Source organism: Juglans regia, chromosome 10, assembly GCF_001411555.2.
Source record: "Juglans regia cultivar Chandler chromosome 10, Walnut 2.0, whole genome shotgun sequence".
Taxonomy (NCBI): domain Eukaryota; kingdom Viridiplantae; phylum Streptophyta; class Magnoliopsida; order Fagales; family Juglandaceae; genus Juglans; species Juglans regia.
In genome coordinates, this window is record NC_049910.1 from 12,174,154 (window position 1) to 12,192,410 (window position 18,257).

At 37.1% G+C, this 18,257-nt stretch overlaps 1 protein-coding gene across 1 annotated transcript; it reads left to right on the forward strand.

Moving 5' to 3' along the window:
- The first annotated feature begins 599 nt into the window (after positions 1-599).
- On the forward strand, positions 600-9,249 carry LOC109011643 (lysM domain receptor-like kinase 3). The gene is made up of 12 exons (XM_018992929.2): positions 600-1,335; positions 1,807-1,840; positions 1,968-1,975; positions 2,128-2,298; positions 2,869-3,092; positions 7,252-7,341; positions 7,650-7,746; positions 7,845-7,996; positions 8,092-8,186; positions 8,498-8,636; positions 8,742-8,843; positions 8,926-9,249. Exons 1-12 carry the CDS (start codon positions 681-683, stop codon positions 9,031-9,033), a joined length of 1,875 nt encoding a protein of 624 aa, XP_018848474.2. The 5' UTR covers positions 600-680; the 3' UTR covers positions 9,034-9,249.
- The last annotated feature ends 9,008 nt before the right edge of the window (positions 9,250-18,257 follow it).

The window sequence follows — 18,257 nt, forward strand, 5'->3', positions numbered from 1 at the left end:
TTAATGATAGAATTCTTTTGTATATAAAAAAAATTGTGCATGTGGCTTGTTTATTGAGGATGTAAAAATCGAGAAATAATATTTATAGTTTTAAAGTGTATAAATTTTGTGAACTCTTTTTAAAAAATATAGATAAATATAAAATTTACATGAAAAAATTAATTTTTTAATAATAAATTTTATTTTTTCTAAAGAAAATAGATAAAATTTACACACTCTAAAACTATATCTAATATTAACTATAAAAATCTTTAGTCTTTTCTAAATTTTGATAGAAATACGATGAGCTGGACCAATAATGGGCTCCATTTTTGTTGGCGCGTTTTTATATGACCGAGACTAGAACACTCACTCTGTTATATTTGAATGGAATAAATATATATTCTTTGCGGTCAGCTTACGTTCTAATATTTGACCCTATCTAGTCTGTTTGGTCATAGGGAGAGCGCACTATAAGAGTCATGCACTGTTTATTATAGTGAATTAATCATTTGTATTTTTGCGAATTAAGTCAACGGTCTAAACGTCCCCTCTCATCAATAGAATCACCCTAGACAACGATCTTAAAACTCCCCAGTACTATTCAGTCTGAATTCATTTCTTCCTTTCTTTCTTCGATCCCCGATCACCAGCAAATTTCACAGATCATTTGCAAGGGACGTTCCAGGTTTTCCCATCCGATGAAATCCAAGTCCGAGTGTTTGGTATTAATTGTCTTGGTCTCAATTACCTTCTGTGCCGACGTAGCCGAATCCAAATGCAGTAACCAATGTGATCATCATCTAGCTTTAGCTTCGTACTACGTGTCTGAGGGCACAAATCTCACGTTTATAGCTACGCTTTTGCAATCTACTCTTAATATTAACGCCGACACTATTCTGAGTTACAACAAGCAAAAGATACCCAACAAAAAGGGTACCCAATTGCAGAATATAACAATCAATGTTCCGTTCCCATGTGAATGTATCGAAGACGAATTTCTGGGTTACATTTTTAACTACTCACTTCAATCTGGGGACTACTACAAGAAGGTGGCACGCAAATGGTATGCGAACCTGACAACAATCGATTTGCTGCTGAAATTTAATACCTACGACCCCGGTATGCTACCCGACTATGGGACGTTGAACGTGCCGGTGACATGCTCGTGCGGTAACAGCGAGGTTTCGGAGGATTTCGGGTTGTTTATTACGTATCCGCTTCGGCCGGGTGACACACTGGAATCGGTTACGGCGGAGACGGGGCTTAATACAAGTTATACAACCTTGCTGCAGAGTTACAACCCGGGTGTGAATTTCAGCCAAGGGAGTGGCGTGGGGTATATTCCAGGCAAAGGTAACGCGCGCGTACAATTTTGTTGTGTTTTTGTATCCGAGGTACTTAACGATTACATGATCTTACTCAGATTGATCTCAGTTGAAGCATATATATATATATCTATATTTGTTCGAGTTTCAATCGAATTAAACAAGTAGATCTTCGAATCTGTTTTTGTAGTTTGAATGCTAGGGAACACTTCTAGCTAGCTAGATTATGATAGAGAAATTATACATCTTTTGAGATCATTTCTGCACAAAGAATTTTTGAAGAGTGGTGGACCAAGGTTCAGAGCAGATCAGGGTTGAGGGGTTGAGAACTTGACCGGGAGAAAGTTTCATGAATTAGATATATAGTTGGTCTTTTTATAATTTTTTTTTACAAATGATTTCATTGAATTTCAAGTATCAAGAGTACTATAGTTTCTGAGGGCTATGATCGATTTCCATTAACTTGCCTTTTATTTTTTCTTTCTCGATTTATTTGCAGATCAAAATGGTACTTATCCAACTCTGCCCTCAAGGTACGTAGCTTGTATAAATTTGATCTTCATACTAAAGGAAAAGGCTATATTTACTTCTAATATTGTAGTTTGTCTTATATTTACAAGTTGTACTTAATTTGTTGTGGTTTCCTCCCTTAATTTGCAGCTCAAACGGTTCGATCCTCTCCCACATTCAGTTGGTTTTACAAGGATTATGTATATAACTTTGACATTTGAGACATCATGTCTCAGATATTAAAGTACAGAGGCTAGTGGTACTAATTTTAAAGCTTAACATGATTTGCTAATTAACTATAAGCATGCAGGATTAGCGAGAGGAGTTATTGCTGGTGCAGCTATTGGAGGAGTAGCTGGTTTTTTGTTATTCGCTGCTTGCATATATCTCGGATGTCACCTTATAAAGAAGAAGCTGGATCCGGAGGCGAAGTTGCCTTTGGCATCATCTAAAGATCATCTATCTACTCCGAATGGGCATGGTATATATAATAAAACATTGATTTTTTCACGTGATTCCAATCATCCCTTACTTTTATTCAAAAAAGGATACTGCATGCAGCTTGGTTATCATAAAGGAAAACACTCTAGACACTAGACACGGAGTGATTTCATAAAAATAATCCTACAAACTGACGTGGTTTAATATAAAAGAGTAATTCGTACGTGCATCTTCTTAGGAAATATTTTTAAACTAAGGCTTCATATTCCTTAGAGATGGCTAAGTGTAAGTCGATGACAAATGTCAGTCTTCCGAGGAATGCAATAGATTTTTTTAGGAGAGTTGGGAAAATTAATGACAATATTCTCACTAGCTAGTGTCAAAACTCCGGCCGATATATCTTTGTGTTTTGCAAAATAGTCTGCCAAAAATATAACCTATAAGGAAATCTCATTTAATTAAGCAGTGATACTGAAAAATGCTTTGAACTCATGTTTATATATATGCAATCGTAGTGAGCATTAATGAAATTGGATATATATATGGAGATTAGAGTACACAAGCTCACTACTGCTTATTGGTTTTCCTTTTCCCTTCTACTTTGATTTAGGGCCAGGAAGTACCTTAAACGTCAAGGATGAGGAATATTCAACTAGTAATCGGCCTCCTTCTGCTGGTCCGCCTTCGGCTTCAGGTCTTGAAGGCATAACTGTGGGCATATCGGTAGAGTTCTCATATGAAGAACTTGCTACTGCTACCGATAACTTCAGTTTGGCTAATAAGATCGGTAAAGGTGGCTCTGGGTCTTTTTATTATGCAGAGCTGGGAGGCGAGGTAATTAATTTGTAGCTACATATATCTATATATATATATATATTCATAAATCACGTTAGGTAAATTGCACATTAATTATGCATGGAATTAGTTTTGCGCATTATGTAATTTTCTTGATGCCATTTGTGATCAAGCGTTGTAGTCATGCATGCATGTAGGGCTTATATTAAATGATACTGTTGGGAATTGCAAGGTGATATTTAGATAAATGGGTAAGTTGTGAAAAAAGGCTAGAGGAATTAGGAAGACTTCTATGGTTGAGTTCTTCCGAAGATTGTTGAAAATACAGATATTTTTTTTGGTTTATTTTATTGGCTTGCCATACAAAGCACCCTACATTAATAATGGGTATAAATATATTTATTTATTTATATATATATAGGGGAAGTAGATATATAATACATGATTCTAGAACTAACCCTTACAACTTCTTAGACACAATAAATAAATTAGATATATGCATGGTTTGTGGTTCAAGTTGGTTCAATGGTCTGTGGCTACCATACAATGAACATGACTATTTTTAGAATCAATTCTTCTACGTACAACCAGCATAAGAAACCGTGAGGGAATCGACTTACCACATCAATTGATATAACATGAGCTGAAAAACAAAAGAAATAACAGGTTCTTCCTATAGTTAAAAACATCAAGTCCACTGTAGTTATCCTCAACTCATTTCAAAAACACAAAACAACAAACATAAGAAATAGCACGAGCTAAAGAAATAAGACAGATCTTCGTCTTTGTGTAGGAGAATAAACAAAGAGAGTGGTCGTCGACGTGGGTAGGAGAAAAGAAGCAGAGAGAGGTCTTGTATATAGAACTCTTGAAGTTAAAGGTCTTTTCAACCAAAAATATCTAACAAAATAACACTGAAGATTGAACTAACCATAATTTGAAATAAGACCAATGCGACCCAAATCAACTACATAACAGGTTCTAAAACTGCCAGTTCTAAAACTGCCACTCAAGATGAAGCACGACTGCGTAGAGCTTGAGACTTCTTAGACTTGCTAGTTGCCAACTGGATCTTGGGCTCTTTCTTCACAGGTTCTTCCTTTTCGGACAAGATCAACTCGATATGGCAGGGTGATGACAAGTTCATCCTTCACAGGCCAGTGCCCTTGTCCATTTGAATGTCTATTCTTCGCTTGGGCAGCCTCGGCCAACTGAGTTTGAATCCAGCCACCGTCATAACTCGACAAGCCATCCCATACCTGCCATAATATTTCGCAATCCCGTCAATAGTTTCCCCCAAAACTCGACTTTTATTTGCTGCGAATGAGATGGGTAATGGATTTTTCCAGAACCATTTCATGTGTCATATTTTCACAAACATCGATACTACAATACCTCATCCTCATCCCTTACTCTTAATCTCTGAAATTGCCTCTTTTCTTCAACAGTCGTCCCTGCACCTTGTTGTCGGCAAACACAGCCCATCTTCAACGGTTCCTTCTCCTCTAGTCGTTCACGCCGTCTCCCCTTTCCCCCATCACGAGTGGTGGGGCACAACAAAGGACCACGCTGGGATCATGAAGAAATCTGTTGGAAACTAGGAGCAGTGGGAAGGATGGATAGCAAGAAGGAGAGGACAAAGATGAGGGAGAGGCAAAGGAGGGCCATTACCACCAACATCTTTCACGGCTTGTGAAAGCACGGAGGCTACCACCTGTCCCCTCGCACCGACATCAACAAGGTCCTCTGCGAGCTCGCCAAGGAGGCAAGCTGGATCTTCCAACCTGATGGCACCACCTTACTCTTCTCTGTTTTAAAGTTATGAGTTATTGTGGGTTTTGGAGAATGAAGAGCTATGGAGTGACTAAAAGAAATGGGGGAATTGTGCATGTGGGGAAGACGAAGGGATGAAATCAAGTTTGAAATGGTGGAAACGAATTCGAGATTTTGGTAAAAAAAAAAAAGAAGAAGAAGAAAACGGTGCCATTTTGCAGTTCTGCCAAGTGGGACGCGATTCTTCACGGTTCCCTTAGCCAGTTACAAATAGCTTTTCTCTTTTAGAATATTCAAGAAAAACAAATTAATTTTTAATACTCCTTATTGCATTTTGAAATTCCAAGCATTCTTTACAATAAATGAAACTTCTATCTTGGTAATGCATTTGTGAATATGTCTGTAAGTTGTTCACTTTCCCAATATTTCATATTGATTTCTTCATTTGCTTCTATTTCTATGAGAAAGTGATACTTGATGGCAATGTGCTTTGTTCGACTATGATAAACTGAATTTTTTGTCATAGCTCTTCCGAAGTCTTCAAATATTCTTTTAAGCCATATTGTTTGGTGTGCTGCTCCAGCTGCTGTAATGTATATCACTATAAGAAAAAATGGTATTTGCGGCTAAATTTATTTCCAAAAATGCTTAACCATGGTTTAACATCTTTTTGCGGCGATTTATTTGGAGGTCCTTTATCCATTAGCATTGATCTTGCCATTTCCATGACGGTTTTGATCTTTCGCTTCAATACTCCATTTTGTTGTGGACAATAAGCAACAATGAGATGATGCTCCATCCCTCGTCTTCACTAAATTATACTCAAATTCATTTGAGGCATCTTCTTTACTTATATTACTTCTTAAAATCTTGTTGTAATGGCAACTTTGTTTTTCCTTGAATTTTCTTAAAGGTTCCAAATGAGTTTTCTCAAAGAAAATATGCCCATGTCATTAATCGAGGATAATTATCTGTAAAAAGAATAAAAAATCTGCTTTCATGCATCAGAATGCCTATTCAATCTTTGCTCATGTGCTTGTACAGAGCCCATTACATAGATGATAAGTCCTTAGACTCTTCAATTGCAGCTACAACAAGATCATATTTTTCTATCATGATGATTGATATCTTTTGTACCAATCTTTGATAAGAGATTTCTTCTCCTTAAGCTCTCATTTGATTTACAATCTCCATCATCCTTGAACAATAATCTTTAGCAATCTCAGAATCTTTCATTCTAAGATTCTCCAATTCTCTTCTCAGAGTTTGGAGCTTGATAGTTCGTACTTTGGTGTTATCTTGGAACTCCTCTTGCAACGTGTCCCAAGCCTGCTTTGATGATTTAATTCTCATAATTCTTGAAAAGATTGTATCAGTTAGTGCTTATTGGAGAACAAAAGGAGCTTTGGCATCTATTTGTTTGAGCTCCTTTTGTTTTGATTTTTGACTTGTAGAGACACGACTTCCTTTAGTAGGATTTGCAACTTCATCTTCAATCACCTCCCATAAATCTTGAGATTGAAAAAATTTCATCATTTTGATGCTCCAATAGTCGTGATTTTCAGCACCAAAATGGTTGAGAAGAACCGGAAGCCATGGTGCCCTTCGCCCAAAATTGATCGGACTTGAGCTCTGATACCACTGTTGGAAATTGCAAGTCGATGTATATATTTAGTTAAATGGGTAAGTTGTGAGAAAAGGATAGAGGATAGAGGAATTAGGAAGACTTCTATGGTTGAGTTCTTCCAAATATTGTAGAAAAGACCCTACCCTACATTGGGTATATATAGGGGAAATAGATACATTCTATAACCAGCCCTTACAACTTCCTAGGCACAATAAATAAACTTGACACATGCATGGTTCATGGTTGAAGGTTCAATGGACTTTGGCTACCGTACATTAATATTGAACATGACTATTTCTAGAATATTCATTAACTTTTAACAGATACAATAGTCCTCTTTTTGCAAGTGTGATCAGGACTACCTTGCATATTGCATGGCCTGAATATATATTGGTCTAGTTCATGCGTACGTAGGATCAGCACCCAATCTGAATTTAGGGAAGTACAGGAGAGATTCATCTACTGAGTGGATGGGGGAAAAACAGATGGACAACTCGGAGAATATTTTTTCATTTCAAATTTTTATTTAAAAAAGAAAAAAGAATAGGATGGTACATACCCATGAATTTATTAATGAACTTTCACTTATGGCAAAGAAATACCGAATTTACATCTTTGGACTCTTTGGCAATTGCATAATCTGTTTTGCTTGGTGTTTGTTGCTGCATTTGTTAGCATTCCACACGGATAACTAACCAAGCACACCCGCCTTTAGCCATGCATGCCATCTTATTGATTTGCATATAATTTTCACCTTTCCTAATATATAGCACTGATCCCTTCACTCTATCTGTGCAGAAAGTTGCAATCAAGAAGATGGACATGCAATCATCTAGAAAGTTTCTTGCAGAATTAAATGTTTTAACACATGTTCATCACTTGAACACGGTAATATTGTACTTTCTTTCCCAACACCAACATGATCATTGTCATTTAAGAAAGTTGATTTGTATGCTAGGTTTTGCTCTATTATTTATTCTGTTTTTCCCCAACATGGCCAAAAAAAAGCGAGAAATTAAGAAAGATGGAAGTCCTACGTACCGCTTATCTCTAATGCATTAGTGCATGAGTACTAGTGCATTTTTCTCTCATGTACTAGCGTAAATGAATATTCAAGATGTGTGATGTTTTTTTTTTTTTTTTTTTCCCATCTTCTGCGCATTATATGTATATCACTTAACAAAAAGTCGTGTCAGGTGCGGTTGATCGGATATTGTGTTGAGGGGTCTCTTTTCCTGGTCTATGAATATATTGAGAATGGCAACTTGAGCCAGCATTTGCGTGGCTCCTTAGGTGAGATCCCATGCATGTGCATGATAATTAGGATGTAATTTACAGATGGTCACATTCAGATAAATGTTTATAATTAATTGGGTTGACATTTCTTGCAGGGAGGGACCCATTGCCGTGGTCCACTCGAGTGCAAATTGCCCTTGATTCAGCCAGAGGTCTCGAACATCTTCACGAGCACACTGTTCCTCTCCATGTTCATCGTGATATTAAATCAACGAGTATATTGATCGACAAGAACTTCCATGGAAAGGTTGCATGCATCAGTGATTCTGGTGTTATAGATGTTCGAAAGCTTGTTCAAGTTGTTGTATAATTGATATATATATATGTATGCATTTATTACAGGTTGCAAATTTCGGATTAACTACTAGTCTTACCAAAGGAAAAGCATCCCTACTCCCCACCCGTCTTGTGGGAACATTTGGATACATGGCACCTGAGTAAGTTGGCCTTTTAGGCAGTAGCAAATTCAGCAATAATGAAATTAAGATAAGTACTGTTTTGGCAGCATATGCATGCATGCAAGCTAGCTTGCTACGAGGACAATTGATTGTAATTTTTGAGCAATTTTCCAACCTTAGATATAACATATCTATCTATGCGATTATCTGCGCCTGCTGATATGTTAATTTCACGAATCCCCTATGCATGGAGTCATGGACTCTTTCCCAATAGGCGAGGAAAAGTACTTAATCATGTATGGATTTGCCTGTACAAAATTGAATAAATTCTAACCCATTTTTTTGTGCAGATATGCTCAGTATGGAGATGTTTCTCCCAAAGTAGATGTATATGCCTTTGGGGTTGTCCTTTATGAACTTATTTCTGCGAAGCAAGCTGTGTTCAAGCCAAACTGTTCCACTGTTGAATATAAGAGCCTCGTGACATTAGTAAATCTTACCACCCTTCTAATGAATTAGGCTTCATATAAAGCCTTTTTTATGCTGAATTTTCCTCCTCTGAAGCCACATTGATATATTTCCTGTGATTCGCAGTTTGAGGATGCTCTTTATCGGCCTGATAATCCTATGGAAGACCTACGCAAACTAGTTGACCCTCGGCTTGGAGATGACTACCCACTTGACTCAGTTTGGAAGGTGAAACGTACAAACTTTTTACAAAATCCAGCTACTATTTATTTTTACAATGGAATAAAGCTATGGAAACGTTTGATTGCAGGTGTCCATGCTTGCTAGAGAATGTACACTGGGGGATCCGCAACTACGTCCAAGTATGAGAGCTGTCGTGGTTGCCTTGATGAAACTTTCATCCACAATTGATGTCTGATCATCAGGATAAGGATCATGTCCATTCCTATTTTCAAAATCAAGCAGTTCATGACAATCTCTAGCTATCTTATTATGTTCCCCGTATTTTCTAATCGATGATCTAGACAAGAAGTACTGAATCCTCCATTAAACAATCCAGAACAACCGACCGCAAAGTCTGTTTCATAGCTATGCATGGTGTGATCAATAACAACTCCATATATAGTTCAGTACTAGTGGGATTATTAACATATATACCAACTCTTTCAATGATCCTGAATTCATAATTAGTTTAGATAAAGAAAATGCCCCATGTTCACTAGTGTACGTCACTACAAAAAAAATTGGCTTTTGTGACTAATTTATTGTAATAAAAAAATGGAAAATGCTAAACGCAACCGCACATCTTCCCCGTTGAGGCCTCGGCGCCTACGTGGCATTAATGCAACGACGTATCGATTAATTTGAATTCGGTAGCATCCCTTCCTCCGCAAAGCTTCGTGGCATCCCTCTCTTCCCTTTCCCCGCAAAGGTCAATTCCTCTCTTCTTCCCCCCTAATCCCATTCCTCTCTTCTTCCCCCACGCACGAACCCTAACCCAGAGCCCGCATCATCTCAAGATTTGATGCACGAACCCTAACCCACACGAACCCGCGAGCCGAAACTCCCCTTCCCCCGCATCCCGTACCTCTCTTCTTCCCCCACGCACGAACCCTAACCCATAGCACCCAATCCCTTCCGTTTCACACGAACCCTAACCCTAATCTACCCTTCTCCCGCATCCCGCCCCTCTCTTCTTCCCCCACACACGAACCCTAACCCATAGCCCGCATCCCTCTGTTTCGCACGAACCCTAACCCACACGAACCCGCGAGCCGAAACGGATTCTCCACGAACCCGCATGGTTAAATCCCCGTCGTCCTCCCTCTCCCCCGAACCTCCATCCCCGTCGTCTTCACCCCTGAGGTTGCGACTGGACACGGTCCTCCCTCTGCTCGATTAACCCCCCAAGTTTTATTTGGATTTTTGCTTTTACTTTAATGAATCAAATTTGTGCTTGTGATTTTCACATTTTGTTTATTTGGATTCCGTTTATTTATATACCTTGCAATTTGAATTTTTTGCTTTTTTATTTATCTTTGTACCTTACATTTGAATTCAATGGGGCAGTTTGCAATATATTTTTTGCAGTGGAGAAATATATTTGGGTGTGTGGTGTTGGAGAAACAAGGCCGATTAAGGACGTATTTTCTGATGGGTTTGTAGGGCTTCTGTGTGTGTACTGTAAACGATTCTTGAGGGCTTGAGAAAAAAAAAAAAAAACAAATAGGAAAAAGGGAAATTGGCATTGCTGTATCTAAATGTATATAACAAATAATCTCTTTCGGAGCCTTAGAACATGGAGGGGAGAACTTTGCTTAATGGAGCCAATTAAGCTAGGAAGTAGAAAGGTTTTAGTGGTGCACATTTGGAGTAGATTCCTGTCTGATTACAACTGCTATATAAAGAGTGGTGATGGTATCAGCTGGACCACATGAGAAGCAGTCCCTTGTTCTGGAGAAGCTTTTTTCTTCTAGTTCCAAACATTGCAATTATAGGAAATTAGATGTTTCGTTTGGGAACTTAACAAACGTACCATTGCCTTTCTATGTTATAAATTCACCTTTGCTTTCTCCATCTCCTGAAGTTGTGACCAAAAAAAAAAAAAAACTTGTTGAATTATGTGCCGCTAGAATTTTAATCTCTACACCCATTTGGTTGTGAGGATCCCATAAATGGGTATGAATCAAATAGCCATCTTTACTCCACAAAAGGCAGTGCAGTTATCCTGGGTCCAAAAGAAAAACAAGTTAGGATCCTGGAGAATATGTGAATAAGCAACTTGAGTGTATGAAAGGAAAAAAAATCAGACTTTTGGGTTTTGCTTTAACTTTCTCAGCAAGTGTAACGATTTGGGGGTTAAAGGGAGTTCAAAAGCTGCAAAGGTTGCAGTGTAAGGGAAAATAGTTAACTGCAATTAAGGATTTCCTGTTACAAGTTGAAGAACACCAAAATAATTAAACACTCATAGCATACTTATACAACTTGAATGATGGCTCGTAGTTACTTAATTAAAACTTCTTGCCTACTAATTTTATTCCATCATTATAAAACTGTTATTCAATTGTTTTATGGGGGTTCATCTTAGAATGTCATCATCATCTTCATCAATATCTTCTTCATCTTTTCCCAAACGTACTTTGGAAAAATCATTGTGCTTTTGCGAGCTCGAAGCCACATTGAAATGGTCAACTACTGCAAAAAATCCTAGACGACCCTTCTTAGGGTGTTCAAAGTATAATACCCAGGTAACTACATTATTTGTTGCCTGAAACATTTTATATATATATTAATTTCATATATAGTACAATTCATTCATTTCTAATACAATACAATATATGCATGAAATGAGCAGGGCTTACCATACTGTAAGTTTTTCAAGTGGTTGGATGGTAATGAAGTGATTGAGCTACAAGTTGAAGAAAAAATTAATGAAGTGTTAAAGAAAGAGAAAGAGGTCTAGAAGATACTCGAACTTCTTGAAAAGAGGGAGATTGAGCTGCGTAAGATAGTGGATCGCCTCGAGAGGGTGCAGATGGTACTATCCACTAAAAGCGACGAAGTTATGCAAAAGGAGTCGCTGCTTAATGCACAAGAAGCTAAAATAAGGCGTGTAGGCACGCTACTTCGGATTTATTGCTGTTTTGCATTTGTACATGTATTTTACCTAGTGTTATATAAGTAATTTGGGATTGTTGTTAGTTCTATGTTTAGGTATTGGACTTGTACATTTGTTTTAAATTTGTATTGGACTTGTACATTTGTTTTCAGTTTGTCTTAAGTTTATCTTTGCTAGAGAAACAGATTATGGTTGCTAGAGAATGGTTGAGTTAAAATGGCAAAAATGTTGAAATTGGTCTCAGCTTGAATCTGTCTAGCTCAACATGATTCGATATTCTTTGTGGCTAAATCCCTCCTATATCTATATATGTTATTAATTCCTTTAAAAACAAAAAAGAAGAAGAAGATACGCCCGCACTCTCTGATTGATTGAAATTAGAGAATGATGATCAGGAAAATATGTCTGGCAAGAGCAAGACAAATGGAAGCTGTAGTCATGATAAAAGTCATGCATGTAAATGCGATCCAGGTAGTGGCGATCACATTATTTTTAAAAGTCATGCATGTAAATGCGATCCAGGTAGTCATGCATGTGCTTAATTTGTCACATTATTTTCTGCTAAATTAATCAAAAGGATGGCAACGTTTGCTTGCATGTTAGTTTTATGCATAGACAAGTTGTTGGCTGTGGCTTTTACAACTAAATTATCAAATTGTAAAAGCATTACAACAAAGTCCCTCCCTCAAACATACAAAATATATCCAATCCACAACTAAATTATCAAATCCAACCATTACAACAAAGTCCCACAAAATATATCCAATCCACAACTAAATTATCAAATCCAATCATTACAACAAAGTCCCAATCCACAACTAAATTATCAAATCCAACCATTACAACAAAGTCCCTCCCTCAAACACACAAAATATATCCAATCCACAACTAAATTATCAAATCCAACCATTACAACAAGTATAATCCAACCCGTGCAATACATTCAATAGACAAAAAGTTTATCCTAGAACCCATCATTGCAACGGTTGTGATCCATCAAATCCAAATTGCATCTGTAAAGAATAAACAACAAAAAATATTATTCAAGTAATATATATTAGTATATTATTTGAAAAAAAAAGTTATAAACCACTTACGCTTTCTTCACTCTGCATCACTGTTTCTCGGGGTTCGATTCCAATAACGTCTACAGCCACGCTTTCTCTTTCTGGAATAGCCTGATGGAAATTAAACGTAAATATATAGCCAAATAATAGAAATTAGTAATAAGTTTATATTTAAATAGGAACGAATATACCATCTCAGAAGAGCCAAATAAATTCCTGCATACTTCTACCATCGGTGTATCTCCTCTATCCACGACTTCGGTATGTCCTCCATCCCGCTAATGATTGATTTAAAAAAAAAATTAAAATTAAAATTAAATAATTTTCTTCGCCAACAAAATATATATAAAAAGCGGATATTAAAATATCATCACCTCTTTACGCTTCCCCTTTGCTGGTGCTTTCTTAGTCTTTGCTTTAGCTTTCCGTATGTCTATCTCCATCCTGGATGCTCTCCTTAGAGATGGAGGTCTGCCTTTGCCTCGCACAACACGCGGACTACGTACTTCCCTAAAACCATCGACCGTAGTGTCCTTTACCGTACTATCAACATTGGAACCAATTTGAGTCATCGATGAGGGTTCTTGATTGGCACGATATAAATCAATCATTGCATATAACTTAGTTCTCGCATCCTCAGTATGCTCTTGCGAACCCGCTGCGTGAGTAATCATCTGATAACAGATATTTAAAAGATTTGAACATCTACTAGCATCTGCCCGCTGTTCCCCTCCATCGTAGCTACTGTGGATTAATGTGTATCGCCTTTTAATATCCTTTCTTCATCGATCTAAAATGTAGATTTCTGACAAAAATTTAATATCGTTACATCTGAATACGGCCAAAATATGCCGACATAATATCCCTCTCATCTCAAATAATCCACAAGAGCACTTTGCAACTGCATCTTTGTCACTAAAGTCCACAAAATGGGTAACCAGCTTAGTGAACTCTTCTAAACAAACTTCATCATCTACCATATATGTTTTTAGTGCACCATCACTTTTATGTAACTTTGGATTCAAGTCAATGATGCCGTGGACTTGTTGCTGAACCCAACATTTCTCAAACTCATCAACAAATTGGGTGTCGTAGACACATTTCATCAATGCATTCTTCATCCCAGTTTTGTACGAACTATATGAGCCAAGCTTCTCGGGGACTTTCTTTAGTATATGCCAAAGACAAAATCTATGCCGGGTTTTTGGGAAAATAATTGCGATCGCATTTTTCATCGCTCTATCCTGATCAGTGATAATAGCCTTCGGAGCAATATCATCCATGCATTGCAACCATGTCTCGAATAACCACACAAAGGTCTCGGTATCCTCACTGGAAATCAGGCCTGCCCCCAACAAAATTGACTGTCCATGGTGGTTTACACCAACAAATGGTGCAAAGGGCATCCCATATCGATTCATTAGGTATGTGGTGTCGAATGTGACCACGTCACCAAAATCTTGGTACGCTGCTCTACTACGGGGGTCTGCCCAGAAGACGTTCTTTAACCTCCCCTCATCATCTATATCCATCATATAAGATTTTTGTACTGCATCAGTAAAAAGTAATCTCGGAGCGCTCCAGCACCACTTGCTCCAAGTCGTAAATGTCTGGCCTTGTCAATATAATTACGACAATCATTTTCCAAAAATGGGAGGTTCTCGAATCCACCCGCGCCAACAACAAGAGATCCGTAACTCTTATTCGTTCGGATGCCAGCCAAATCATTTGTATCGATGACCCTTTTTACGGCATCACTAACTTCTCTATTACATCGGAAGAAACTGGATTTCTATGGACTGAGGCCGTGATTATGGATATTATGTACTGTCGTCAACCGAAGCACACCATCTTGCCTTAAGGCATTAATCTTTGCCTTACATTCAGTTTTCCCTGTCGGACGTGGGTTGGCAACATTCAACATCCTATTCCGGGCCTTCCCACCGCGGGCACAAGCAAGGGTGACATATCTAACAGACTCATCTTCTCCCCTCTTGGTCCGCTTCGTCATTACCCCAAACCCGCTCCTCTTACCATATTCCTTATAATAACTTAATAAATCTTCAAAGGAATTAAACTCCATTCCTGATTTTGGCTCCTCAATTGTATCATCATGATCCACTTGGACATTCTGAGATTTCTCAGCACTGCCATCACCAGGTTCCATAGGACTTGGCCTATCCTCAGTACATTCTTCAGCTTGTGGACTTGTACATGGCGCTTCAGTTTCCCCACCATCAGGTCTATTATCCTCTGAACCAACTATTCTGCTTGTGGCAGAGCTTGTATTGCTGATAGGAGTCGGAGGTTCGATGATATGTTGAAATGGGTAATCAGCATTCTACAATAAACACAAAAAGTCCGCAATTAAACTCCTACAAAGAAGCCAACTTATTAAGAATAAATCATGATTAGTTATCACCACCTGTATGTTGATTGGATATTGGTTGCCAACCGAATATGGTAGAAAAGTCGGTGACCACGTAGGCACTGGTCCAAAGTAACCAGGCATGTAATTTGGGATGTTTGGACTAGTTGATGGTATGGCCTAACATGTTATTAGATAAAGTTATTGATGTATTTTGGAAATAAACATCGACTAAAAAATACCAATATTATTGATATATTAAATCATATTATATACATACCTCAGATGGGGGATTTGAGTTAGATAATGTCTGCGTAGTTGGCTGTTCTTTCTAGTTTCCCATTCTAAAAACATTAACTATTGAATTGTAAAGTTCAATGACAATAAAACAAGATCCAAGCAATTGTAAAGTTCACTTAGAGAATAACCAAAATTCAGTCTTATCAAATTCCCCAAGTACACAAATTTTAGAAAGTTTATGTGGAGAAATTCAGTCTTATCAATTTTCCCAAAATTCAGTCTTAGCTAGACCTTCCACTAATAAGAAGGCCGTGTTATATATATATATATATATATATATATATATATATATATATAAAACAGGAAATCCTTAATTGCAGTTAACTTTTTTTCCTTACACATATGCATTTATGATTGATATGGGGGAGATAATATGAATTATATCAAAAATGAAAAATGACCATTATAGGTAGGCATTCATGAGCAACCAACCCTCAAAACAGCCGGCAACTCAAACAACTCAAAAGTTATAGGAAACTTCCTATATCAACATTATAGTTAGGCAAGCAATTTCAAGTAGAACAAAACTTCATGTGTAACTCAAAACTTATAGGAAACAGCCAGCAACTCAAAACTTCATCGCTACCACATTTCAATTAGAACAAAAGAAACAGCTGCTGTGTAACAAACTCTAGTAATTTGCAAAGATGTGCATAAAATACACAAGGCAAGCAAAGTATGTTTTCTGCATCAAGAGTTGAATTCTCTGCATCACATTAATCTCCTTAACGCTACTATTTCCACCGATTTGTATGGTATATCCTACACTTATGATCATCAGTTTGAGACAATTAATTATGAACTATTAATGGTATTGTTCTTGTAATATGATACGTTTTTCTAAATAACTTAATTCATATATTAACTAATTATTAAATGATATTCCGGGATTGAAAGTCAAGCTTCCAAGAGGCAGAAGCTGGAGGGAGGTCACTTGGGAAAGGTACAGAACTTGTTTCAGTCTATGTCCCTGTCCCTTCGAATTGCTTATATTATCAAGTGCTTGCCGTAGAAGATATATGTGAGGAGTTGCTAACCATATTGGAAGTTTTAGTAATGTCGCTAAGAACTATTAATGGTATTGTTCTTGTAATATGATACGTTTTTCTAAATAACTTAATTCATATATTAACCAATTATTAAATGATAGTTTCTTAAAAATTCCTCTCAAGATTTGATGCCCTCAGCCTTTGACTCACCAACATTAAGCTTAAAAAATACACCCCAAACAAACACATTTCCTGCAATTTTATTCTACCACAATCACTTTGTTTTTCTACAGCAGCAACATATTACCGTAACTAGATTTCAAGAGGGTTCATAACACTAACAAACAAAGCCATTTTCCACATACAAACAAAAAAGACAAAAGCAACCTAGAGCAACAACCCAGCTAAATTTTTTATGAAAGAAAAATCCAAAAAGCCAACAACAAGCCATTCTCTTACCCAGAAATGTAGATGACACACTACACTTAAAACTCAGATGAGAAAATGCACGTAGGCGCCAAAGATGAGAAATAACACAGGGATCGAAGACTGCAAGAGAAGCGAATCTCTCTGGTTTGGGGCTCTGAAGATTGGCACATAAAAGATCTGGTTTGGGGCTCCAGATGACGGGAAGCGAAATGCTCTGGTTTGGGGCTAAATTTCTTCTTCAAAATGTGACATTTCTCCCACCCTCCCGCGTTATGTTTCTGGGTTCTTTTCTTTTTTTTTTTTTTTAATATTATGTGCCACATCAGCCGCGAGGCCGCAAAGGGGATACGAAGCAGGTGGTATATAGCAGTACCGTAAAAAAATTATTCGCAATCAATTTTAATTATAAATAGTCATAAGCAGTTTTCTTATAGCATGGACGGCCTTGGTATATATTTTGACAAGCAAAGTTGATAATTTTGATTAATTTGTTTCGAGTTATAAATTGATAATTTTTACATACATATTTGAAATCACTACAACAAATAAAGTCTTTTGGAACGAAAATTTTTGTCCCAAAAGACTGGCATTTCGTCTCAAAACATATTTTGGGGCGAAAAAAAATGTCCCAAGTTCGTCCTTATAAAACCGTCCCAAAAGGTATTTAATTTGGGACGGAAATCACAAATTCGTCCCAAAAATTATCTTTTGGGACGAAATTAAGTTGGACCTTTCGATCGTGTTCCATATGGACGAACTTTTTGGGACGAATTAAATTCGTCTCGAAAATTCGTGATTTCTGTCCCAAAAATCCAAAAAAATGCAGATACTTATGCACCAATTTGGACGAATTAAATTCATCTCGAAAATACGTTCGAATGTCTGAAAATAACATTTGAACAGTGAGGAACGGTTTGAATGGGTATTTCATGATCAGTTGATCGATACCAGTCCGTTCGATCAAATACACATTAAGAAACGTTCGAACAAAAAAATTGATGATCAAACACAAATAGTGAATTGCCTGTTCGAAAGCGTTCAAACGGCGCAAAATTATTTACCGTTCGCACTCTAAATTGCGATGTTCAAACGGTTGTGTCCGTTTATCTATGTTCGAACGTTTGATGAGAGGTCGAACGGTTATTATTTTCTTGGACAATACTAATTTAAAACCAAATAGATATTTATATTTCAAAAATACATTCCAAATTGTTCAAAATAAATAATATTAATCTAATAAGCCAGAACTAAATAAATAAAATACTAATAATACTAATAAAATTATCAGTACGTGATATATAATTGTTCAATATGCAAAAAAACTTCTAATGAAATTCAATTGTTTGGAGGCCTAAATTGGTGCATAAGTAT